Genomic DNA, 27093 nt, shown 5'->3' with positions numbered 1-27093 from the left:
CCTCAAAACGCTGCCTCCTGAATATGCACCACCTGGAACAGACAACAGATAGGAAAGACACTAACTGGAGAGGAACTGAGCTTCAGAAAGGAGATCACTGTCCTGGGAACCAGGAGAACCGTGACTGCACCAGAGACCCCCCCCCCCCCACACACACACACACTGGGCAGGTCACTCACTGTCCAAACTCTGCATTCTTCATTCATGAACTAGAAGGTACGGATAGAAGTATGACGTCTTCTCAGTTAGCTGCCAAGCAGTGCATGTGTTTACAACATTCTACACTTTTTAATCAAAAATGTGTCTTGTGCCTAAAAGCTTATAATGGGAACATAACTTGGGGTTTTTAAATAAAAAAAGTATTTCTAACCAAAATTTTAACTGTGCCGTTATGTGTGTGTGTGCACACACATGTACCTATGTAAGACCCCACAGCCCTTGAAAGCAACTTTTTTATCACAAGTATTCTGTACTCAGAGCACCTTCAGAGGAGAGGTAGACAACCACTAAAACTACATAATAAAACATGTTTTATCCCCATGGTCAGTTTACAAGTATTCTTCATAGATAAGTGTTCATTATCTATGACACAGCAGCATTATTTAGGAGATTACACTTGATTTATTCTCTTTGTGTTTTATACCTTTTTGAAAGGTGGTCAGTGATGTCTATTAGCTGCTCTACCAAAGGTCACCTAAGGAAAAGAAATTTTGTGCTCAACATCTGGGAAAAATATTCTCTGTCAGGTAGGTTTCACAAGAACAAAGCTAGTTCTCAGAGGATTTTCCCCTTCCCACTTCAGGTTTGTTTTGCTAGGAATTGTGCAGTGATGCTGGGATTAGCGAGTGACGGGGCCCCTGCCCGAAGTCATACTGAGTGACATAGTTTGTGTGCATCGGGGGAAGAACTCTGGTGGGGGTCCGAGTGGAATTCCCAAGAAAGCACACTGAGAGAAGATGTAGGCAGAGGCACAGCTGCCGACCCAGGCAACAGAAGCCTGACTTTATGGACTTCCCCATGCTTATGTTGAAACAACTGGTTGATTCATAGGTTCCTTGCCTGGCTCCAAATTGCTCTGCAACAAAAACAAATTTACTCCCTTCCCCAGGCTGTGGCTGGTATTCACAAACCTGCAGGCTCCAGTTGTCATCAATGGAACCCTGCAAAGCATGGCTCCCAGTTCTTGATAACTGTACATTAACAAAAGAGCAGAATTTTTGACAAAAATGGGGGTTGGCCAACTATGGCCTGCAGCCAAAGCTGTCTAACTCCCTGTGTAAATAAAGTTGTATTGAAATGCAGACCTGCTCATTCAGTCACCTACTGTCTCTGGCTGCTCTCACACTATAATGGAGGAATTGAGCAGTTGAGATTGAAACTGTCTTGCTAAGGGAGCCAAAAATATTTACTATCTGGTCCTTTTGATAAAGTGTGCCAATTTATGATTTAAAATATCAATTTATGTCATAAAAGCATCAGCTTCTTTGGAAATGTAGCTGTGGTTTTAAAGTAAATGTCATCAACCTCCTTTATCCCCAAATATCACTCTCACAAGCAAGTCAGCAATTTGTATTTTCGTTGTTGTTTTTTGGTTTGTTTTGCTTTTAAGTGAGAGGAAGGGAGATAGAGAAACAGACTCCCGCATGTGCCCTGCCTGGGATCTGCCTGGCAAGTCTGTCTGGGCTGATGCTCTGCACATCTGGGGCCCTGCCCATCTCGATCTGCCCCCGTCTGGAGCTATTCTAGTGCCTGAGGTTGGAGGCTCCAAGGATCCATCATCAGCACCCAGGGCCAATGTGCTTGGATCAACAGAGCCATGGCTGTGTGGGAGAGAGAGTAAAGGGGCAGGGGGGAGATAAGGGGGAAAGGAAGAGTGGAGAAACAAATGGTTTCTTCTTCTTCTGTGTGCCTTGACTGAGAACTGAACCCAGGACTTCCCACATGCCAGTTCGATGCTCTACCACTGAGCCAACCAGCCAGGGCTGCAAGTCAGCAATTTGTATCAAGAGTCTTAACCCTGTCCTTACTGTTCAGTTCAGGAACCACTCTTCTAGAAGTCTCTTCTAAAGAAATTCTCAAAGACACAGAAAGACATGCCACACAGGTGTTCTCCATATTTTTCATAATTATACTTGTGAGCATTTGAAAACAGTTTAAATATTCTAAGTACTGCGTATAAAAACTATTCTGAAAAGATAAAGTAATTCATAAAAGTTGTGTTTTAAAATCTATTTAAGGGTCTAAATATGCTTTACATGTCATTTTAAAAGAAAATGGTAGGCTAAAAAGTGTGTATGGAAAATCATCTCAATTTTTTTTAATGTATGTCTATTTCTAAATGTAAAGAAAAGGTTGAAAAAAGATATATGGAGATATAGTGCTCTCTGTGAGTGGTAGATGCACCATGACTGTCACACACAAGTGACCTTAGTGTCTCCATGTCTCCATAAAAGGCCTGTTGTGCAAGACAGAATACGGGTTTTGCAACACCACAAGAAAAAGTTTTATTTAGAACTAAAAAATGATATTTTTTAAAAATCTGCAAACATTGAGGTTTTTTTTTTAAATTGACTCTATAGACTACATATATTAGACTTTCTTTAATACAGAAAATTATCTAAACATTGTCATTGGGCTTACATAATAATTAGATTTTAAATTTTACTTCTGATAATTGTTTTTAAGAAAACTATATATGCCTGCTTTATTTTTATTTTGTTAGCAAAAATGTTTGTTTCAAATAAAACTTCTGTACTCTTGTCTGGTTAGCATATTTCCACAGTAAGCTATGTCTGCGTGTGGGTTAAAGATGGAAGAGCTGTGGTCCTGGTGCTCCCACGTTCTCCCTGGAGCCCATGGCAGGCACGCAGCCCGAGCTGCTGCCCCTACCCCAGAAGTCTTCTCAAGTACACTACCAACCTATCAGAGGGGTCATGTGATGCCGGAGGTCTCTGCCACCCTGAACACGGGTACCAAACAAGTGTGATGAGTTAACTCTACTTTTCCTCCTTCCCTTAAGATCACGTGGTCAAACCCATTTGTAAAGTATTGAACTTGGTCATCTCACTTCAGAAGTGATAGAATGTCATGTCTATGTTTCAGAAGCACATCAAAATGTCTACGATTGAACCTACTGATTTTTTTCTTACTATTTAAGTTATTTCTTAACTGATATTCCTGTTTTTTTCAGACCTGAAGATGGAGACTGTCTAACCATCCACATCCTAGTCTTCTCTGCTCTCAAGTCCTATCACTGGTCAAGCTCTGTCCATGTGTCCCCAAGGGTGTCTCTTTGTTTCTATTTCTAGTGCTGCTCGTCACACTTAGGAAGTGTACGGGAACCTTGCGTGGGAAGAGGTGAAGATGGAATGGTAATGTTTATTTCGTCGTGAATATTTTTATTGAAGAACTATTATTTTAATACCTCAGCTAGGAATATGAGATAGAAAAGATTTCTATAGTTCCTTTCTATCCTTTCTGTTTAAGTTACATCACTGGAAGAGCCAGTAACTTGGCCACTGGGAGGAGAAATCAACCCTAAAACCTCACAGCTGACTGTGTTTGGTACTGCACTGAGAGATTCTCACACATGAGCCCCCAGAGCTACTCTAGCTACCCTGCTGAGCTGGCTTCTGGCAAACATATATTCTAAAACAGTGGTAGTCAATCTGGTCCCTACCGCCCACTAGTGGGCGTTCCAGCTTTCATGGTGGGCGATAGCGGAGCAACCAAAGTATAAATAAAAAGATAGATTTAACTATAGTAAGTTGTTTTATAAAGACTTATTCTTCCAAACTTAGCAAAAATCCAACATAAAGTACTTGGTAAGTAATTATTATTATATGCTTTAACTTGCTGTAACTCTGCTGTATAAGTTTTATAAAGTAAAGTTACTTCCCTACTTTATAAATCACCATTACGGTAGAACCGGTGGGCGGTTAGAAAATTTTACTAACAGAGATACAAAAGTGCACGGTAGGTATAAAAAGATTGACTACCCCTGCTCTAAAGCAACCCCAGCCCATCCCAGGAAGCTCTGTAAGCCACGTGTTCATGCTGTCCATGTCTGAAGCCAGTCACTCAGGACCTGTTGAAGAGGGAAAAGGTGATTGCCTGGCACCTCTGACAACAGGTGAGAACAAGATGGTGAGTCCTGGGTGAGCAGGGTGGACACACACCAGTTCAAGTGTTCAGGGCTGAAGACCAAGTGACTTAGGGAAACAGAGGAGCTGAGCTGCGGGCTGAATCATAGCAGGTCTGGAACGCCGGCAGACAGTTACAAGCAGAGAACACTGGCGCCCAGGACCAGATATGATGCTCAGCAGGCCACCACCTCAGCCAGACTACTTGTCTAGGCATCTGAAAAGTCTGCAGCACGGGGGCTTGCCTGGGCACCTGCAGGGGAAGGTGCTGAGGGCGGCGAGCTGGAGGCGCACAGGAAGACAGGAGCAGGACCAGGGGCAGCAGATCCCTGGGGTTATCATCGTCTCACTAGAGTCTAAGTACCATGAGGGCAGGAATGATGTCTATTTGGTTTGCAGCTGATCACCAGACAGTAATTGGCACATTTTAAGTGGTCAATGAATACTTGTTGGAAGTGATGAGATATTGCCATTTACGACAACATGGATGGACGTTGAGAACATTATACTGAGTGAAGTAAGTAAATCAGAAAAAGCTAAGAACTGTATGATTTCATACACAGGTGGGATATAAAACTGAGACTCATGGACACAGACAAAAGTGAAGGTGATTACCAGGGAAATGGGGTTGTGGGGGAGAAGCATGAGAGGAGAGGAGTAAAGAGGAACAAATATATGGTGATGGAAAGTGATCTGACTTTGGGTGAAGGGCACACAACGCTTCAAAGGCTATAGAGATATTCACCTAAAACCTGTGTACTCTTATTGATCAAATGTCACCCCATTAAACTTAATTTCTAAATTAAAAAAAAAATCATCTAAAAAGAAAGCTCTGAGGCCCTGGCCAGTTGGCTCAGCAGTAGAGCATTGGCCTGGCATGTGGAAGTCCTGGGTTTGATTCCCTGTCAGGGCACACAGGAGAAGCGACCATCTATTTCTCCACCTCTTGCCATCCCCCTTCTTTTTCTGTCTCTCTCTTCCCCTCCCACAGCCATGGTTGGAATGGTTCAAGCAATTTGGCCCCAGGTGCTGAGGATGGCTCCATGGCCTTGCCTCAGGTGTTGAAATAGCTTGGTTGTTGAGCAATGGAGCAGTGGCCCCAGGTGGGCAGAGCATTGCTCTGTAGGGGGCTTGCCGGGTGGGTGCTGGCACAGGCGAGAGTCTGTCTCAGTCTCTTTGTCTCCCATCTCTCAGTTAATAAAAATAAAACAAACAAAAAAACCCTTCAGGATTAAAAATAAATAAATAAATAAATAAATTTTATTTATTTATGTTGAATGAATAAATGAACAAGCAAATGAATGAATAAATGATAGTAGGCAACAGTTAGAGTGTTCAGAGGAAGATTTCTCATGTCCAAACAAAGTGTTTTGTAAAAGTACCTGAATTTACTCCAACTTCCAAGTTGTGTGTTCTGAATTTATCACCGTGTATATTTTTTCTAAGTATGCTTTGTGATGAATGTTTAACAGTGAACTCATTATGCTCACCATCAATCTCAGGGTCTGTACAATCAATACATAAACCAAACCTTAAAACAACATTGATAAGAAGCACAAATTGTCTAAACCTCAAGGTTGATCCCAGGAAAGATGTAAGGACAGCCACAGTGGGGTGGACAGTTCAAGTTCTCTTTCACCCCCATGTTTAGAAATACTAGACATTTCTCAATTAGTGCTGGGAATCAGCTGGAAACCTGAGCTATCAGTCCACTCACTGATCATGTGCTTTAACAAAAACAAGGCTCAGGGGGACCAAACAGGAGAAAAGTACAATTTATACGATCGTTCATTTCAAGTCCTATTTACATTTGAATCTTGAATGACTTAGCTGTATTATACTTTTAAGCTAAGTTTCCTGCCTATAATAGAATCATTAATAGAGAGCTTTCATCCATCTTAGTAACACATCTATGTCTCATGTGCTCAGAGGTTCCTAGTCAGATGAGCGGAGGGAAGGACGTGCACAGATGAACTGCCAAGTGTTAATCACATCTCTGTCCCTGGTTAACCCTCGGCAAGCTGCTTTGTCTTTATACATTTCGGAGATTTCATTTTTAAATGGGTCTGGCACCGACACACATGGGTCTCACACTGACACACAATCTCCCAAGGATGTGTGAATTAACTAGTGGTTATAAAAGAGCTGCAGAGAGATGACATGCCAGTGATGCTAAGTCAAAGTATGAAATGGCACCTTTGCAAAAAATAATGCCATTGTGGGAATAAATGAATCTGAACATTGTATTTACTGTGTGATTCGCTTCTGAAATAGAATATTCATTATGAGCCTCAGCAGGAGACAACAAAGTACCATTTTATCTCCTGTTGATAGACCACGGTTTCAGAAAATAATTTTTACAATGGACTCAGAATAAGTTCCTTAATTTGAGACTGTTTTACAAATAGATACAGCACTTGGTACAGGGCTGATGCTGTCTTGGAGACATAAAGAGAGGGACTCATTAACCAAATTGCTATTGTTGTTCCTTTGTAGTTTTTTTTTTTTTCCAATGCAAATTCAATTCCTTACAAACTAATTTTTGCCAATCTATGTCGAACAAAGGGATGAGGTAAAAGCTACCTCGATGTTAGTGATCAAATCTGAGTTTAGGTTAAGATGCAGGTTATCGACTGCCGTTAAGTGACACCTTGAACTTGGCATGTGGCTCATCTGGTTTCAAGAAGGAACAACTCATTCCTACACAGAATTTCCATGGCCTGCAAGTGTTAACATTCAACAACAGCAGAACAACAAAGTATTTTTGAGGACCACATTCCAAGTGTTTTAAAGTTATTAATTGCAACATTATTTGTCAATGAGTAAGATTAGGGTCTAGGTGAAAAAGTATATAATTTCTTGGAGTAACTGTTGCCAAAAGAGAATCTAAAATGTCATATAATTTAAGGGTGTAAAACTGACATTAAGTATGTGTTTTGGAGGGAAAAAAAAGAATAGGAAAATAAAAGAGGGCAGGAAGGGTCTGGGTTAAGTTGGAATAGTTTAGATCTAGGAAAGAAGAAAAACAGGAGCTGGCTGGTTGTCTTGTCACTGGCCAGAGAAAGGTCCTGGGCTCAGAGACAGGCTCAATGGTCAGAGAAGTTGTCTTGGGAACTTGCTCTCACGGCAACAGGGTTTCCCTGCACAGTCCTGCTGTGTTAGAGACAGAAGCTTGAACTTGCAGAGCTCACCCCTCTTGCTTTACAGATGAGGAGATAAAGGCTCAGAGAGGTGGAACTCTGGAGACCACCACTACTTAAGAGGCCAAGTCACTTCCAGAACTCAGGATCAGCATGGGTTCCTGGAGACATCACCTGTGAAGGCAAGTCTCCTGAGAGAATCATGGCCAGCCAGGCTGGGCATGAAGTGGAATAAGTTGAGGGCAGAATAAGGTAACAGTTCTGTCTCAGCCCAGCATGTTTTTTACCCAATGGAAATATCAGAGTTGGTCACATGAGTTTTTCTACTCTCTGGCTAATGGACAAACCACAGAGATGGGAGAATAAGAGAGTGCTATGGGATTCTAGATTACACAGATGACAGAAACCTTGAGAAACACTGGAGAACTTGGTGTGAGTGAGCGACACTGGGAGCTGGAGAGAAATACAAATATTCAATGTAGCCATGCACCTGCTACTTCTCCGTCTCCTCCTCTTGGGGCGACACCAGCCCCCGTGACAAACCACTTTAAGACAGGCTTAGGTAATGCTGCTATGGTAACAAAGGTGTGAGCCATGGGAGCCGCTGAAGCGTGGACTGTCTATTTCAGTCAACACCCCACCACAGTAACTGGGGCCAGCTCACCTCCCTCTTCTCCAAGGTCGTATCTTAATGTAGTTGCACCAAGACCTGGGGCCTGGTATCCATCAGGTGATAGGAACTCACATATTTACACTCTTCTTTGGGGGCTGCACCCCGTGTTAACTTCTCTAATGTGAAAGTTCACGTTATCCATCTTCCCCTGCAAGCCTGCTGTGAAGTCACATGTGCATATAGTGGGGTTGCCTGCTGGAATGCAAAAACACTCTAAATGATTTGTGTTACATTTATGTGAAGGTGGTTTGGATGTAAGCCCAGACGGGAATATACAATAGAGGAAGTTTACAGAGCTGTGACACAAAGTCTCAAGACTTGTGGGGATGTCAGGAAATACTCAGCAACCAGGACATATGCCTATAATATGAATATATTTATGCATCTAACTCCAAAACGGATTATATGAAGATGACTGTGAAACAAAGCAAAGCTTTGAGTCAAGTACTACCTTTGCATAGTTTTTTAGATTTAGCTGGAACTACTCATAGGTAGAAGTCTAGGCTTTTAAAAAGGAGGCATCTTTTTAGGGGAAAAATGTAAGCTTGACTCCACTATCCAGGCAAATGAGGAGTTGACTATGTAAATGAGAACTTTAAGTATGTTTTGTTATAGTGTGATCAAGTCAGGGCTTTTCCTAAAATGCTGACTTGATCCTTCTGTGCTACAAGAACATGTTGGAGAACACTTATTCAGTATTGTTGGGTCAGTTCAATTAGCAAACATCAATTAAGCACCTGCTTTGGGCAAGATGCTGGGACAGGCTCTGCCCAGTGACTGTTCTCAAGAACTCTTTGGGTGAATAGTAGCAAAATATGAATGACTATGACATAATACAGAATACTATAAGGAACAGGAATAACACAGGTCAGAAGACAGAGAACAAGCTTGAGCAGTAGTGGTGCAGTGGATAGAGCATCAACCTGTGACACTGAGGTTCCATGCTCAAAACTCCAAGATCATTGGCTTGAGCACGGGCTCATCTGGCTTGAGCATGGGGTCATCAGCTTAAGTGCAAGATTATCAATGTGATCCTATGGTCACCGGCTTGAGCCCAAGGTTGCTGGCTTGAGCAAGGGGTCACTGGCTCACCTGGAGTCCCTGTCAAGGGGCATATGAAAAGCAATCAATGAACAAATAAAGTGTCACAACTACAAATTGATGCTTCTCATCTCCCTCTCTCTATTTCTTTCTCTCTCTCTCTAAAAAAAAAAAAAGAAGATGAATATGAAGGAGAAGACAGAGAACAGAGACCACCTTTCCTTGGTAGCGGGTTATCAGAACTGGCTTGAGGTCTGACTTCAGAAAAACAAGGATGATGTGCAGTTCTTTGACAGAGAGACATGGGTGTGTGAAGGAAATACCCTGTGACTCAGCATAAAGCAGGCAAGCCCAGAGACTGAAGAATTCCAAGGTTAGCCCTGGCTAGTTGGTTCAGCAGTAGAGCTTTGGCCAGGTGTGTGAAAGTCTCAGGTTTGATCCCTAGTCAGGGCACACAGGAGAAGTGACCATCTGCTTCTCCACCCCTCCCCCCTCTCCTCTCTTCCTCTCCCACAGCCATGGCTCAAATGAGCAAGTTGGCCCAGGGCACTGAGAATGGCTCCATGGCCTTGCCTTAGGCGCTAAAATCGCTCAGTTGTTGAGCAAAGGAACAGAGGCCCCACATGGGCAGAACATCAGACTCAGACGGGGGTTGCCAGGTAGATCCCAGTTGGGGTGCATGTGGGAGTCTGTTGTCTCTCTGCCTCCTTGCCTCTCACTTGATTAAAAAAAAAAAGGAACTACAAAGTAAGCATTTGGTGGACTACGTGGGGAAACCCCAGGAAATAGGCCAGAGAAACAGGGAAACTACCTCATGGAAGGCTGGGAAGCCCAGAAAGAAGAAAGGAGGAAATGGAGAATGCTCCATGTGTCTAAGCAGAGGTGAAATGAGGCAGGCTCCTTGAGGAGGCCAAAGCAATCTCCCCAAAGATAGGCTCCCACACGTCAGAAGTTGAGTGGTAGCAGTTGAAATGTAACAGAAAAGCTAGATGTGAAAGACATTACAGATATGTAATTTAGGGGTCTTTCAATGGACTCAATTTAGGGGACAGAAAGAAATCAAGAGGAAATTTAGAGTTTCAAGTTGAGATAAACAGGAAAGGAAGCAATCAATAACAGAAAGACTAAAACCACACAAGTCATTTTAGGGGGAGGAACACAGTTTGAGTTCTCATTCGTGGCAATGGCTTATCATCCAGGTAGTGGATGTTATCCTGAAAGAATTTAAAAGTTTGAGTCCAACGCTTAGGTCCAATCTACAGCTGGACAGAATTCAGGGTATTGGCTGAGCTGAGTGAGAGATTCAGGGAGAGGGCACTTGGGGCAAAGCAACACCATGTCAAATGCCTTGTTTCAGAGTTGGAGGAGAATGAGAAACTAGCCAAAAGAGGAGGATTCAGAGCCATGGAGAGGATACCCTAAGAGACAGGAAAGTGTAAAGTGCTAATGCGTACAGAGTAGCAGTTGTGTACAATTTGTACAAAGGCTAAAGAAGTTAAGGCCAGTAGTAGCCAACAGTTTGGGGCATTAGGAGAGTGGTTGGAGTGTTACATTGGAGCAAGCAATTTCAGTTCACTGGAAGGGATATAACTTATGTTGAAAACAGGTGAGTGAGCAAGCTCTGGAGTGTGGCCACTACGTGCAACACCCTTAACAGTCATGGAAAAGAGGAAGAGAGAAATGAAAGTTTTGCAAGGGTAACGACATCCAAGAAAGATTTATTTCATTCATGAGTGGGGAAATTTCACAGAGCCTGTTTGACCCTGGTGGCCCACCGTGGTCCCACCAGAAGGAAAAGCAAACCTTATGCAGCCCTTCCCACTCCCAGCCACACACCCCTGTAGATGTTACAAATGCAAACACACCTGAGAGAATTTGGAGAGACTCAGGTACAAGGCAACTCATGAGGGTGAGAGGGGAAGAGGGCTAGAATATTAATGTCTTCCCTGCCACTGTCCTCAGGGCCTTCCTGCAGACAAGCTCTTCATTGCAGCCACAGAGAGACTCCCTCACTGGTGGGAGATCTGTCCCAGCCAGAAGTGACGAAGGAGGCGGCAAGGCTAAAGGACCTGCACACTGGAGGCAGAGGGATGGGACGAGGTTGGGATGGACCATCAGACACTTATTTTTTTCTAAGCTGCTTTTCTCTATGCATCTATACTACAAACTCCACGTAGCTTACTCTTTCTTGAATATTAACCTAATGGCACTGTTTAATGGATTGGGAAGGACTGACATCCTCGCTGTGATAACCACCATGATACTGGCTTCCACCTTAAATAGAGTATGGGCTGGTTTGGGGCCTGAGTGTGTTGAATATATTTAAAAGTCCACAGGCGCACTTGGGAAAATAATGATTTTTTTTTTAAAAGCCATCAATGCTATTATCAAGTTCGCAACACTGAGATACCACATTTCATGAGATTTTTCCAGAAATTTCATCTTCTAGATTTTTACAAAACTGCAACTTTAACACACTTAACCAGGCCACTTGTTACAAGACATTCAGAAGTCCTGTTGGCTGGAAGCATGCTGAGCGCTGGATACCATCTCACTGGTGGATATGTGCCGTGCTTCTGAAGTAGTTATCAGCGCTCCTTCTAAGGATGCAGACGTTACTGTTTACCGTCTGAACTTATTTTAAGGAACAAAACCTGCGGATGCACTTCCTGTTGTAGGAATACCTAAGCTTTATTTAACATGTTGCCATTGTATTCATAAGATGCCTCCACCTACATTATCTCATCAACATTCTGTTACTGAGATAGGTCGAGGAAGGAAAACTTTTTTTTTTCTTTTCAGAATAAAAAGGGAAAAAGATGAATTAAAGCTGTTCCTCCATCAGACCCTCATGTTGTAACATCTTTTGAGTTGCACTGTGAACATGGTCAAAACCACAGTATCCAGAGTACCATGATCAAGCCATTCATAGATTGTACAACCCGGTCCCATCTCACAGATGGGAGTGAATGACAGAGGTGCAGTTATAAGCTGTGTCCTCAATTCTCACCAGAACGATTTTCACAGGGAGCTGCTAACACAGTCCCCTGACGATCAGAAGTCCCCAGCTCGTTTTAATGAACTCACACACACATCAGGTGTGTGATGCTACAAAAGCTAAAGAGGGCAATGAGGACGTGTCCTCAAGGACTCCACTAATCTATCTTAGTGGTGACTTGCTACTGTCCTTAGCCAAGGACAAAGAAATTGGCACTGGAGTAAAAAATAAGGAAACTTTAGCCTTGGTGGGAAATAAAAGAGAGAAAATACTAAACAGTGCTAAAAAAACAAACTAACTGACAAACAAAACAACCCACCCTTCCCTATACGTCATGTCTACAACCTTCCTTCAGAAGTACAGTTATGGGCTACCTCTTGGAAAGTGAAGAAGCTGCCAGGACAGTTTTGGTGATATTTCGCTTCCAACAAAGGCCGGGCTGAAGTCTGCGGCAAACACATGCCATGGAAGAGGGGCCGGCTGGTGGTGTGAAAGACCCTGTGCCCACCACCCAGGTACTCCCCAGACCACCTCTAGCCCTCATGTGTGCTCCACAGAACCAGCAGCTCCAAATTTCCAGTTCTGATGCCTCTGACCAGGTGGGAGAAAACAGGGGGACCTCCATATCTAGGCTGTCTAAAGTCTCTTCCCCAAGGACTCTCAGGCTGACCACACTCTTGAGCTGTAACCTACAGTAGTTCGCTTCACTCACCGCCTTCACCTAGTCTCACTGGGCACTCTCCCGGCTGCCGGCTGTGAACCACAAACCCTATTCAGGGAGACACGGTGGGTTTTTACCCCTCTCTAGTCTTCACTACCAGATTCTAATTTCAACAAAGCTGTCAGCCATTTAGGTCAACTAAACTGATGCCTACTGTGTGACAAGCCTTGCTGAATTGTGGATGGTAGAACTATGCAAGATGTGCTTTCTGCCTTTACAGAGTGAGGGAGAGAACCCTTCAGAGTGAAGGAAGAACCTGAACACACAGGTGGGTGTTAGCACAGAGGGGCAGACAGAGTCTAACTGCCCACGTCAGAAAGATTCATTAGTTTTATTGGGTCCTATGTTGTTTTATTCAAAGGAGTAGATTGATCCAGAAATTAAAAATCTAATTCTTTTCTACAAATGTCCACTCTCTCAAGTGACTCAAGAATGAATACTACATAAGTATGAACCAAGATAAAAGGTCAAAAAGGGGTCTCATGGAGTCAGGTGTCACTACATCTAAAAAAACCCACAAAACAAACAAACAAAAAAACACCACAATCTCACATCAGACAAAATCAACCTGTGCTACCAAGTTTGTGGGGCTTTGCGGCCTCCATTTTCTTTGAGTCAACATATGTTCCATTTATGTGAATTTGGGAATTTCCTGTTTTTAATTTTGTTGAAGTTGTCTATCAAGGACTAATATTTGGACCCACATCTCATTTTTTCTCACTACATCTCACTGATAGCTTAACCTCTCATACAACATTGGTTGGAGCGTCAGAAAGGAGTTGGGGGTTGTGGCTACACTGACTGGCCTTTGCCACATCTGCCTGTTCCAGAGAAATGTAAGAGCTTGAGTAAGGACATCTGTAGATCCCCTTTCATCCCGGAATGACCAGTCTCTCTGTGACATGCTAGACACTCACTGAAGCAAGAAGCCATCACTCCAACTTGGCTGAGTGATTACACAAGAATCTGACCAGATAAAAACAAAATACCCTGAAGCATCTGTTTCTTCTCAAAAAACATTCTGTTTCTCAAAGGAACCCAGTGCCTGAGCCAACATTCTCTCTGTATCCCTTTCCAAGTCACCAGTGGCACATACAAGTTATCAGAATGTCCCAAAGAGGGGACCTAGGGGGAGAGAAAAACTCTTGGGTTATTTGCCTGAGATTAACCCCATAGGTGAGCAGTGCCTGAGAGAGAATACAGTCTCTCACCTCCCAGGACGGACACCCTGCATGCGGTTGGGAGCTCACATGTCCTTTGAACCAATCGTATAAACCAAGCCCTTGTGCTGCCTGGTTGTCAGGCTTCCAACAAGTCCTGCACTCACGCGAGCTCTGTGCTTCCATACACCATCGGCCAGGGGACCAGAATTCAGAACTCTTCCCCTAGGATGACCTTCCTAAGTTAACAAAAATCTTGACTGAATGGATATCACCCATTCTTTGAAAGTTTCTATGCAGTATTTTTTTTTCCTTACCAGAGCTTACTTACTCTGAACTAAACATTTAAAAATTAACTCCTGACTCAGAATTAGTGGATTCATATTGAAACTTTTGTGTGAGGTATAAAAGAAAAGATTTTCTCATTCCAAAGGCATAGCCCAAGCCCCTTGGGTCACAAAGGTGGAACGCTATCTGCTGCAGTGGCTAAGCATTTGAGCTCAGCTCACTGACTTTCCCTAAGCCTCAGCGCTGTCATCTGTAAGATGGGTGATAGGGAGAGTAAGGCAGGCCACGGACAGTGCTCAGCGAATGACGCAGCAGCACACAGTGAGGACCCAGCAGTCAGAGCCAGCTGCGGTCGCTCCGTTACAAACTTTCTATTGCTCAAGTCCAAGGAGAAAGAAACATATTGACCAAGTAAATAGAAGATATGTGCACTACAGACTTGGGCTTGCCAAAGAGCCAAACCACACTGAAAAGCAATGGAGTGGACAGGAGCCAAAATATATTTTTTCTCTCTTTCTGCTCTTCTGCAGATTTTGGTCGAGTTCTGAATGAATGCAGTTCACTTCTTAAACTCTCTGCGAAGGCTAAGTGCTGTCAGCCATGAGCCGACATGTGCTTGGCACGCTTCACAGCCCATATGAGAGTGTACTGACCTAATGCCATCCCTCACTGACCTACAAACAGTTTACTCCATCAGAGACGAGGAGGAAAGAAACCCTTCTTTCTAGGGGCTACGTTCTGCCAAGTCACTGATGCCTACCGTCAGGATTGATTACAAACACCCAGTTATGAGGCATTTGGAACCTGATCTGAACACCAATCTTGTCTCTTGTTCTTCTTCAGGCTTAATGATTAGCCCGGATGAACAAGATAATGGTAATTAATGAGGTTTACTTGGTAGCCCGCTTCACATGTGCACACACACGCACACAAAGTGCGTCAGCCTGTGTGCAAAGCTTTGAGCTGAAGAGAAAGGAGCTGAGAGTACGCATGCGGGGGGGAAGGCACAGGTCTCGTTTGGATAGCTCTTTAAGTACCTCCTACCCAAAGGGAAGCCTGATCATGCCAACCACACTTTGATCCAATCTGACAAGATTTCAGCTAACCTCGTTTTGCTTCTTGTAAAGGTTACTTCTTTTGAATTACAGAAAAAGCCAAACACACACACACAACCTTGCAGTACTCGAAATTCATTGTGATCAAATGTGATTGCTTATAGTGAGAAATCATAAAGAAAATTAATTTTATTCAACACATGGAGTTTTTTCAAATTGAATCAGTGCTAATGGATGTTGGGAAATCAAAGGAAGGAAGTAGGTAAGTATGTGCCTGACTAGTAGCTAAAGATATTACAGGTGGTGACAACATTGGCCAGCAGCTGTTCTGAGAAGGGTTCATTTTGACCCACTCAGTAGTTTTATAAGTGAACTGAGCTTGGTGGCAGTGGTGCTGCTCACACCGCCTGTCCTGGGAAGTTACTTGAAATCAACACCAGCAATAAAAAGATGAGGAAAAATACAGCAAAGGAAGATATTTCAGAATTTGCCTTGTGTATACAGCTAGCTCCAGACTAAAAACTTTGTGTTTATGTTACAAACCACAGTATATATAAAAAATACTAAATATGTATAGTTCTACAGTAGTCACTGAAAAAAAAACTAGAAAATGCTTCATTGAGCCTCTGTTTTCTTTTTTGTTGTTGTTGTTAGAAAGGGAAGAGTATATATTTTTCTCTCTAAATTCCAAAGAACTTTACTATAGTGAGAGGGCAGGACATATAGACTTCTAAGACTATAGTTTAGTTCTGTCTGATTTTGAAATCTATAAAAATGTGATCACACAAGTCAGGACAGTAGTTGTCCTTGAAGCCAAAGGTTAGCGACCAAGGGTGAACACAGAGGCTTCTCCAGGAAGCCAGGAGTGTTTGCTCTGGATTGGTCACAGGGATGTGGTCACCCTGAAAATTTTGTCAGTCTTTACGCTTACTTTGTGTATTTTCTGAGATATAGATTAAACTTTAATTAAAAGCACACATACTTCTACATTACATATAGAAAATAAAGAAGTATTTTAGCATAAAATGCTGACCATTTTCCATAAAACAAGGTCTCTGTTCATTTCGGTCTAAGTGATGCTCTAATTATATAAGCTGGCACTCGACTGAGGCACTTGCCTTGCAACTCACTAATCAGGATAAATAACACTTTAATAAACTTTTAAAAATCAAAACAAATGTACAAACACATGCTGAACAAAGTGAATAAAGCCAAGACAGAAAATATTACTTAGGGAAACCAAAAATTCCCCAAATTGCCAATAAATGGCTAAGTGACCATAACATAATTAAATTTGTAGATACAATCAGATTCAAGAAATAAAGGGCAAATTCATTTTTTATTCAGTAAGTTTAGATTCCATTAAAATAAATAAAATAAGTGGTACTTCAGAGTGTGTATCAATTTAGGTGATTTAAAAGTATCATTAAAGAAACAATGATTTAACAAAATTCCCAAACTTGAAGTTGATCCACTTTGTAATCAAACTTCACTGTTAAGTTACCATAGTGAAATCTTCCTTTGCATTAAATTTAAAAAAAGTCACTATTATTTGTTACACAAAGAAGAAATTTGAATTCTACACAGAAAAGCATCTTGCCTGGTGCATGCATGTTAACCTGGTGTCTTGGTGAAAATCCTACCCAACAGCACTAATAATCAGTCACTAGAGTCAGGAACTCGTCAGTAAGAAGACCACTACTGGGCTGTCTCCCCCCAACACTGTCACCTCTTTAGACTCTCTTTCTGGAGCCTTACATTAATTTTCTTAATGTTTTTAACCCAATGTCTGTGAAATTTTTACTGCTCCCCAGATGAGGACATCTGATCTGAATGTAACCACACACCTCTTTACTCACAAACTATTATAAATTATCATGCTGATAGGCTGCATTGCTGGGAAACTGGGAAAGTTACATAAAGTCTAACTATAGTATCAATGATATTCTTGTTTATGATGCAGATAGGAAGTTTTATGAGATTCAAGATGCCTGCCTCGCCCCACTTCACCAGTGGAAAACATTCTACTGGTGCAAGAAAGAGAAATCACCACTCCTTCTGTTTCCTGAACACCTTCCACTCTTAGAACATTCTCTAGCCCTCTCTGTTATGTCAACATAACAATGAAACCAGGCAGTATATCTACCTAGAAGTCCTAGCACAACGTTAGCCCTGCAGACAGATGCTCTACTTACTGCTCTGCTGAATGATGAATCAATGCCCCCTGCTCAATGAAAGAATTCAAGGACTTATAATATTATGGTTATAATATTATGGGTTAATGCTTATTTGTAACAAAACCTGACTCAGTGGTTGTATTTTCAAATTATTCAGGCACAAGTTGCACATTAATTTTCCTAAGGAAACAGTGCCACCCATATGCACTGTCAAAACTTTTTGTAAAGTTAGATCCATAGTCTACTTAGGTACTGGGTCAGCCTTGGTGTTTATTCATATGAAAACTTGTAATAAATCACAGAAATAAAATACATTTTATTGTATTGTTAGAATTGTGAAATAGTTTTTTATTTAATTATAAATAAAACCGTAAAATTTAAATAAAAACAAATTTTTCTACCATAACTAATCTATTTAATTACTTATTCATCCCTATACCATAGAGAAAAATAACTGTTTATTTGGGTCTCAAAGATGTTTCTCAATAAAGCAAATATGCTCAGGAACTGATTTATTGAACTTTCACCTGGTGAAAATTGACTATACAAATACTGACAGTATCAAGAGAAAATGCATGGTGTGTTATATCACATCATCCCATTACTAGGTTAATATATTTAGCTTGACATATACTTACTTTCATAAAAATAATAACTTCTTTTGAGGGAGCTTTTAAACTTTTTTTCTTTTTTTGAAGAGAGAGAGAGAGACAGAGAGACAGGCATGGACAGACAGAAAGGAAGGGAGAGAGAAAAGAAGCATCAACTTGTTGTTGTGGCTCTTTAGTTATGCATTGATTGCTTTCACATATGTGCTTTGACCAGAGGGCTTCAGCTGAGCCAGTGATCCCTTGCTCAAGCCAGCAACCTTTGGCTATACCAGCAACCTGGGGTCACGTCTATGATCCCACACTTAAGCTGGTGACCCTACGCTCAAGCTGGTGAGCCAGCGCTCAAGCCAGAGAACTTGTGGTTTTGAACCTGAGTCCTTGGTATCACAGGTCGATGCTCTATCCACTGCACCACTACCCAGTCAGGCACTTTTAGCTTTTCAAAGGGCTCTCAGACCCACTATTTTATTATCCCGTATTGTGACCTTATGTTATTGGTACAGCACGTACACAGAATATAGCTGAGAAAGGGAAAGATATTAAATATCTCAAGACAATGGCTTGTTCTTGACAGCAATAATAACTAAAAGCTCTCTAGATATGATTTATGTAACTAGCTTTGCATCATTTTAAATAAAATTTTGAAAGTAGCCCAACATAAATTATAAAAAAAATAAAAAAACCCACCAGAACCCAAAAATCTATGCTTTGGTCATCTAACACAAACTTTTGAAATCTATGAATTTGTTGTTCCAAGACTTTCTGGGGATTTCTATTTTTTTTGTAGGAAATTCTAACTCCCTGTAAAATTTAAAGCTGTCTAGGCTTCTCACAACCCTTTCAAAAGAAGGTAAGAATTGTGTCACCTTTCCAGAATTTCATCTACAATTTTCAACAATGACCAAGAGTCATGTAAACTAGCCTGGAAAGATAGTAATTGCAAAGTCTTAGGTTGGTCATCCAATATTGCTTTTAGACTTTTTATTGGAAAAAAAACACGATTAGATAGCAACACTTCAAAACATGCCACCAAGACACTCTCCATGCCACAGGTTCACTGACTGACGATTAGATAGCAACACTTCAAAACATGCCACCAAGACACTCTCCATGCCACAGGTTCACTGACTGCATCAGGCCCAAAATACCAGACCTTTAAGGCTGGCCAGGATTCGGCACCTTCACAGAGAGCAAACCTTTAGTTACTATAATTAAGAAATCACTGTACTCTAGTATTAGGGGGGAAAAAACAAAACCTCACCATCATAATTACAGAAACAATATTGTTAGCCATGTGAATTTCTTGATTACCTTGCTAACATCACTAACATCACGTCTTCCTAGAAAATATAATGATCTGTTTTCTTCTCTTCTTAAAAAAAGAAAACTAACCCAAATCCCACCACATCCTCAACACCATGGTATGGCAAATAAGGCTTACTGGGTGCCAGACACCGTGGTAACCAAGCACTTTACATATATTCATGCCCTTGACTGGCTTTCCCTTCTTACGCTTCTACTCCAGTGTGTGCCCTGCAGCTGGCTTGCACCAGCTGAAAAGAACCAACTGTACACATATCTTTGCGAGAATGTGCATAGTGACAGTACATGGGTAGTTTGAAACTGGCCACAGAGAGAGTATTTATACTACAGAAATTGGCAAATATTGTGCACCAGAACTTGAGCCACCCCTCCCAAGACCCAGTGGTCAAACATTTCCCAGTACACCACTGCTAATAACTGCTGACTATTCTAAATTCTTTAACTATTACACATATACATGGTCTTAATCTTCAGATCAAGAATTAGTAAACATGATATTGATTGACATTTAACAGAATGTTATTTAGGGGAATAATGTTATTTCTCAAGTTTGTATTCTCAGAGTTTCTCAACAATACCTCTTGTAGCAATTTAAGTATTGTCAAAAACCAAAACCAAAATAAAAGATGAGTCTCTAGGATGTTCAGGTGATCGACATTGTAAAAACCACCATACAGAATATTGACCCCCCTCCTCCCTAAAATAATGATACAATGAACTCCCTGTGTCCTAGAGGTCACTACAACACCCTATTAATGACAACTTTCACACAAGACTAAAAAGACAATTTAATCCCTGGAAGCATTTCTGAATCACAGAACAAAGGTTAAATTAGAATCAGCATAGTTTTACTGCACTGTATGTAAGCTGATTATTTGGAAATTAATCAACAGGATATAAATGGATGCTAATTCTCTAGGCACCAGAATGTTGAATTCACCAGACGAATTCATTAACCCGTCCATGAAAAATTAGGTTATCCCACCAACTCAACAGGTTGTTGAGGACTTTCTACAGGTGAGAATATTTTCATATAATTCTCTTCTTCCTTAAAAGGGTTATGTGTTTGTAGATAGAATACTTTTAATAATGAATGTGCCTGCATAACAGTTAATATCCAATGAAGTAGTAACCTATATATATTGTATACAATTATATATCAAACTGACCCACTTTAAAACTTGGGAAACATATCAGTCCCTGGGGTACACTTTAGAATTTAGATTTAAATAGGTTGTTTTCCTTTGCTAAAACTTATTTGTATGTCTAAACTTCATTAAAAATTGCTGTTCAGGTTTGAGTCTTTGGAGAACACACCAGGAGAAGCAGGACAGAGTGGGGTGACAGGACAGAGCCAGGGAGGTCTGATGGCCATCCAGAGAGAAAAGTAAAGCCGGATCTCCATGGATTGCTGCCTGACATGTCAACAGAGACATTCCAGACTGGGGAAAACTGCACACCGGTTTTATTTTCACATAAGGTGAAGAAACATGATGCAGATGGCCTCTACAGGGAGAATGTTTTCATAGTAATGCAGTCTGGCATAAGAACTTGACAATGCTTAGTAATTTAATAATAGAAGGAGTGAGCAAGCCTAAGACAGATGCAGCACACTGGCTCACATTTGAGTCCCACTGTATTCACTGTGCATTTATTCTTTTTCACATCCTCAATACGAGCCTTGTGATCATTAATCCATTATAAAAATCCCCTCATCCAATTTACCCTATATTCTCTTTATTTTCAGTGATGTTTTTCTTTGGTCATGCCAATACAATCAATACAGTTCTTAAAGTACAGCATGGACCACAGATGTGTTACAAAAATATCCAACCTCACAGTCTTTCAATACAGTAAATGCGAGAGACTTGCAATATTAAATAAAAACACGAAGGTGGGGTGGGGGTGGGAACTGGGTGAAATATGTATATACAGTTTTTAAAAGAGTTCCCAAACCAAAAGCGTTAAGGGGGAGAGGGAGTAAGAAAGGAGAGATTGCGCATTTGAATATAATCTTCCTAGTGTGGGAACTCCGACATCACTGAACATAATTTAATTCCCATACGATTAACATGCGATCTGGCGTAGACTGGAATCCCTCCTGGATCCACTTACATCCCAGATTGTGCACATAGATTGTCCCCCTTGGACGACCGTGACCACTAGATGGCGCTGCAGTGCCCTGTTCCAATTACGTTCCCACTTACTTGCAGTCTCGGTCCTCCAAGTCGAAGTGAGGGTTGAAGTTGATCATAATTCGCTGGTATGGTTCCGGAGCCTGAATCAGCCATTCACATTTTTCACTTGGGTGGTAAGAATGAGGGTAACCAGGCGATGTAAGGTACCCTGGGCTTTCGATTTGTATAGTGTCGCCACATTTGTCTGTAATGAAAGAATAACATTTCAGCGCACCTTTCCCAGATCAACAATGGGAGGTGTTTTAGCTTTGCATGTCAATTCCAGGGCATTAAACATTCCATAACTCCTTGAGGAGGGGGCGGGGGGACTCGGAGAGGGCACTGCAGGTCATTCAGGTGGTGCTGATAGCAACACCCCACCAAGGAATGCACTTTGATCCCAGGAATGTTGGGTCAGGAAGAAAGTTAACTGAGATCTAAAGACAAGCCCCCCCCCCCTGCCGCGCCCCCCCCCCCTCCACACACAAACTTTTGTCCCAAGAAACAGGTCTTCTAGCATTAAGAACATTAAATTCCCTCAGTGGATGTTAACATGGTCCCCAGGGAGCTTCTCCTAGACTTCATTATCCACCTAGAAGTGTAAGTGCATTAAGTCGCAAGTTCTAAGTGGAAGGGGACTAAATGGTGCTACTGGAGCCCCTGTGTAGCTTTTGATGATAGACCTGGTCTGTTATTGTTGAGGGGGGATTGTATTCTAAGATAAACTTTTCCTGTTGTTGTTTGAGCTGCCCAGAAAGCTAAATGATCGTGGGTTATCTGTGCTCTTCCCAAATCAACACAGAACAAGGGACCTTTGGTGAAGCAGAAATATAACATTTCTACTCCACTTCTCCCAAGAAAGTTGCTCAGGCTTGAAGACCATATCAAAATAAGGGGGGAGAAAGAAAAGATATGTAACTCCAACTACCTACTTGTTGAAAAAAACCTCAACACCCTGAGATCTGGTATCACTTGTGTTAAACTCCATTTTCACATTCTGGGAAAAGTTAGCTAACTCGTTTTGAGCTTTCCTTTCAAAAAACCCAAATGCTGAAGTGATTCACTAAGAGCCAAATAAACCAGTCTCTGGGCTGCTTTCTTGTTCAGCATAGATTCTCATTGACACTTTTTTTTTTCTTTTTTATGATAGATTTCATACTGGAGAGAGCCTCAGCTTGAAATGCTGCCACATTTATTGATGCTTAATTTTGAGCAATACAAATTCAATGCATAAACTATGTAAGAGGAACAGGTATGAAAGCTGTGAAATATGTAAGCCTATCAATCACAAATTTTCAGTAATGGTATATATAGATTTTAATATTGCATCTAATAGATTCCCTGTGGAAAGAGAATGATATTCTTTGCTCTCAGCATGAATTTATAAATCTACAGAATTTTATTACAGGAAAACCAGGTCAAATGGAAATGAAAGATGAAGTGCACATCAAAAATGCATAAAGCTACATGCATTACAGAAGTCATTTCCCATAAATTAAAAGGAAGACAATATAAATTATATTGTGTTGTGTTTTTTTCAATTGCTGGATGTTTCTATGTTTCTTAGACCAGGAGTGGCCTTACACTGATGTTTTCCCCTGCCTTGGCTTTTAAAAGCTTAAAGACTGCCAAGAAGAAATGATATTGCAAGTGGAGTTCAGAATCTCAGCTAATGATCATATTGGATGCTGTTGTGTGATTCTACTCCAGCTCTTGCATTATTTTAAATGCGCAGACAACTTGGAAAGTGACCCCATCCCATGAAGTGTCCTCCAGCTCTGTTGGAGCACCACTGTGGCAGAGTCTGGCATCTGTTAGAGGAGTGAAATAAAGCAGCACTGCTTCTAGTCACTTGACAGAGTCACTTCAGAAGACATTTAGGTGGATGCGGGACCACGCCAGGGCTCTCTAATCAGCGACTTCTGAGAAAGTGACAGTGTAATAAGATAATGCAGACTGCTAGACTCCCTGACTCTGTTCAGTCTCCTCTAGCAGTTGATTAAGAAAGAGCAATTTCTAATGACTCTGGACCATTAGTCCTAAATAAGGTTAATGAATTAATTTAGCAGACACGGGGACTCAGAGGAGGTAGACATGGCTTTGAGAGGTCTGCTGAAGAACAGAAGCTGCAGTCGCTGCAAGCACAGCAACATGGCTTTAAGTGGTCAGGCTCACCAACCGAGGCTTAGGTACTAAGCATTCCCCAGATCTCTTATATATAAATATATATATAAGAAAATAAATATATATGTATTTATATATCTACTATAGATATGAAATATATATATTATGTCTATTATATATATGTGTGTGTGTATGTGTGTGTGTGTGTGTGTGTGTGTGTGTGTATATATATATATATATATATATATATATATATATATATATATATATATATGGGAGGGAGAGAGAGTTCACCACCTAAAGTCTGAAAGCTGTTTGCATTAGTTTTCAAATCAAATCCTGTGAACAACATCTCTGCCCCTGATTAAATCTCAGGAGTTGGGGAGGTTGCGTTGCTGTACTTTCTAAATTCTAACCACCTGAGCTCCTTGAATTGGAGAAGAATGTTATTTTATCCCCTACCAAATTATAGCAATATACCATGAACTCGGGGTCATTATTAAATTGAACTCCTCATTCAAAATTGTGTGTGTGTGTGTGTTTCGCTTCCAAGCCTATATGAACACTGCTTAGTAGCTGTGGGGGAAATCTATTGCCTCAATCACAAAACCTCCAAAAAGCATATTAAAGAGATTAACTTCCATCATAAAGACATGATTTAAATTTCTCCTGGTGTGAACACCCTCTGCTTGTAGCTTCTTATTAAGACAATATACCACTGTAAGCAGTGGGTAGGCTTTCCTTCTAATTACTTTGATTGAAATCTAAGCCATGCAAAAGTAAATATTTGATCATTAGTTAATAATAATTGCTGAGAACTCTCTGTAAAGAATTTCACATCCCAGCCTTCATCTACCTCTCAGGGTAAAGGCAACCTGCCTACAACCAGATCGCATTAGAAAACACAGAATTTTAGGTTCCAGGGTCCTGTTTGGAACGCAGCACAGCCTTCCCTGGATTTAAGACGGAATTATTGTAAGGCTCGGTGGAAGCTGCAGCTAGGTTAGGGATGTTCAGATAGCCCGGTGCCTTACACTGTGCCTATCAGACGCCTGTTCCCACACAGTGTAACTTTCATTCATGCTCCAGACCAACAGGGACGATTCACAAAGGCGGGAAAGCAAGTGCCATCAAACCGCGAACCGCTATCTCTAACAGGCCCCACCAGACCCGACAGTCGAGGGGAGGCCGAGAGGGAACCAGGAAGTTCTGGTAGAGCCTTCCTCCACTTTCCGCAGCCGTCCGATTTTGGAAAGGGAGTTTCATCTAATTGCCTTTGGGAGGAAACACAAATAAGGTAATTGGTGTGAAGATCTGGGAAGGGAGGCAGCTCTGCCTTTTAGCGGAGGTGGGACCCCCCCCCCCCACCCCACACACACACCCCTTCCCACCCACCCACTGCCAAACTACCAACTTCAGGAGGGAGCCGGCTGGGGGACTCGAACTCTAGCTGCCCTCCCGGGACTGGTCTGATTCCTTCGTTTCTCCTCCTGGGGTAAAAGTTTCCTTCCAGCAGGAGGTGGCTGTGCCGGGTTCAGCCCGGCAGCGCGGTGGAATCGGAGCGGGGCAGGCAGCCAAGCCCAGCCAGACCGGGCAGCCGAGCGCCCGCGGCGGGCGCTGTCACGCGCGCCCCTGCCTGTCACTTACCGTTGCGAAAAGCTCTGGCCGGGGCGGGGGCCAGGGCCAGGGCCAGGGCCAGGGCGAGCGCGGCGCCGAGCGGCGGCAGCCCCCTCTCCATTCTCCCGGCGCCGGGTCCCCAGGCAGGCTCGCTAGGACGAGGAAGGGCAGGGAAACCCAGCCGGAGGGGAGATCTGAACGAGCCGAAGCGCTCCAACTCCACCCGAGCTGTAAAATCCTCCGTCCGCCTCGGAGAAAGGAAAGCGGCGAGACAGTGATTGGATCCTAGAGCAACGCTTCCCTTTTTGTGTCTCAAGTCACTTGCATCCTGTCATTTAGCTCCGGTTTCCTCTCTCTTTTCCCACACTTGTTCCTCTTCCAGGAGCCACTGCCCGGGCCAGGTCTCCAAACGGCGAGGCGGAGGTGGGGGGAGGGAAAGAGGCTGGAGGGAGGGAGGGAGGGAGGCCAATTTCCAGGAAGAAGAAGAAAAAATCCAGCTTGTTTCTGGACTCGATGGAGCCGAGGAGCTGGAGCCCAGGGGAGGTCCGGGTTGTCTACGCGGAGGACAGGAGCGAGCAATGAGAAGATGAGCCCGCGGCCGAGAGTTTTAGCCGCGGCACCCCTCCCCCACGCCGTCCTCCCCTCCCTCCGCTCTCGGAGCCCTTCCCCCGCTTGCTCCCGCCCCTCTCCCCGCGCCGGCTTGCGAGTCAGTGTTTGACAGGCGACGAAGGAACAAGTTTCCCCGGGTGTGCTTTACCCATCAGTACGTCCGCCTCCCCGGACGCCCTGCAGGGATCTCCGCGGGGGGGGGGGGGCGTGTTTGGAATGGGGGTTTCGAGGTGGGTGCCAGCGACCAGGTCGGGCCAGTTTACCTCGGCGTGCTCGCTCGCGACCCCTGGGAACGGCGGCAGCTCTCGCAGGATCCACAGGATCCAGCCACTGGGAGCACGGAACGCCCGGGAGGTGGTGGCTGCTTCCCACAACCCAGAGTCCCGTACTCGCGCCCGCGGGGCGAGCAGCGCCGAGCCAGCCCTCGCCGCTCCCCGTGGTGCCGGCCCGAGACTTGTGGCAGGGAGCTGAAGGGCACCCCTGGACGCCCGGACCAGGACAGCAGGGACGGAGCACAGAGGCTGGAGTGGGAGGCGCACCCTATCGCAGGGCCGGGGTCGGCAGCGTGGCTGCCACGTCAAGCTGAGTCAGACCACCTCCTCCCTGCCCTGCGCCTGGGCGAGCACCGGTCGCCCCACGCAATCGGCTGCTTGTAGATTTGGAACCCTCTCCTCTGGGACAGACGGAATGCCGAAGGGCGGGCGGGGATGCCAGCTAGGGGGCAGCCGTTGCCCGACCCCGCCCACTTCCAACTCCTGGAGCCCAGGAGTTCCGGGTTTGGAAATTAGGGGTACGATGGCCCCGGTTTCTGTGCACCCCAGGGTTGGGGGGAGCAGTGGCGGCGGGGAGAGGGGTTTACTCTTGGCAAAGGCTTTAACGGTGCCCTTTCCTGGCCGCAGACCATTGTCACGGAGGTCCTCTGGCTTTCGCCCACCCGCCTGTCCCCGGGCTGAGGGCGGGATGCCCCCGGTTGCAAGGCAGAGGCTTTCCCAGAACCGCTGCAGAAGGCCCCTACGGATATGAATGGCAAGGACTTTTCAGGGAACAAACCGGTTTCGGCCACTGATTAGGTCCCTGAAAGGGGTAATTGACCGCGGATCCCCTCCGAAAGAGTTCGTGGGGAAGGTGAAAAGGTCCCTCCACCTGGAGATCGGCGTTTTAGTACACCCGAAAACTGAGCCTTATTCCTACCTAGCATAACGGGCTGGCAAAGGAGACTTAGGAATGTTGGCAAGGA

At 43.3% G+C, this 27093-nt stretch overlaps 1 protein-coding gene across 8 annotated transcripts in view; it reads right to left on the bottom strand.

The window, feature by feature from the left end:
- The window catches only part of NRP1 (neuropilin 1), a 177508-nt gene extending 151000 nt beyond the window's left edge, over window positions 1-26508 (bottom strand). For 3 of the 8 annotated variants that reach the window (XM_066387487.1, XM_066387495.1, XM_066387490.1), the window contains exons 1-3: window positions 26120-26508; window positions 25278-25801; window positions 21537-21711 (exon numbers count right to left, since the gene is read on the bottom strand). In XM_066387487.1, coding sequence (XP_066243584.1) covers window positions 21537-21711; window positions 25278-25368 — 266 coding nt within the window. In that variant the 5' untranslated portion in view covers window positions 25369-25801; window positions 26120-26508. Of the gene's footprint in view, window positions 1-21536; window positions 21712-25277; window positions 25806-26119 lie in introns of those variants that run through there. The other 5 variants (XM_066387492.1, XM_066387489.1, XM_066387491.1 and 2 more) reach the window with 3 other exon arrangements.
- Window positions 26509-27093: the final 585 nt, after the last annotated feature.

This window comes from Saccopteryx leptura, chromosome 5, assembly GCF_036850995.1.
Source record: "Saccopteryx leptura isolate mSacLep1 chromosome 5, mSacLep1_pri_phased_curated, whole genome shotgun sequence".
NCBI classification, from domain to species: domain Eukaryota; kingdom Metazoa; phylum Chordata; class Mammalia; order Chiroptera; family Emballonuridae; genus Saccopteryx; species Saccopteryx leptura.
This window is presented reverse-complemented; position numbering and strand designations above follow the sequence as displayed.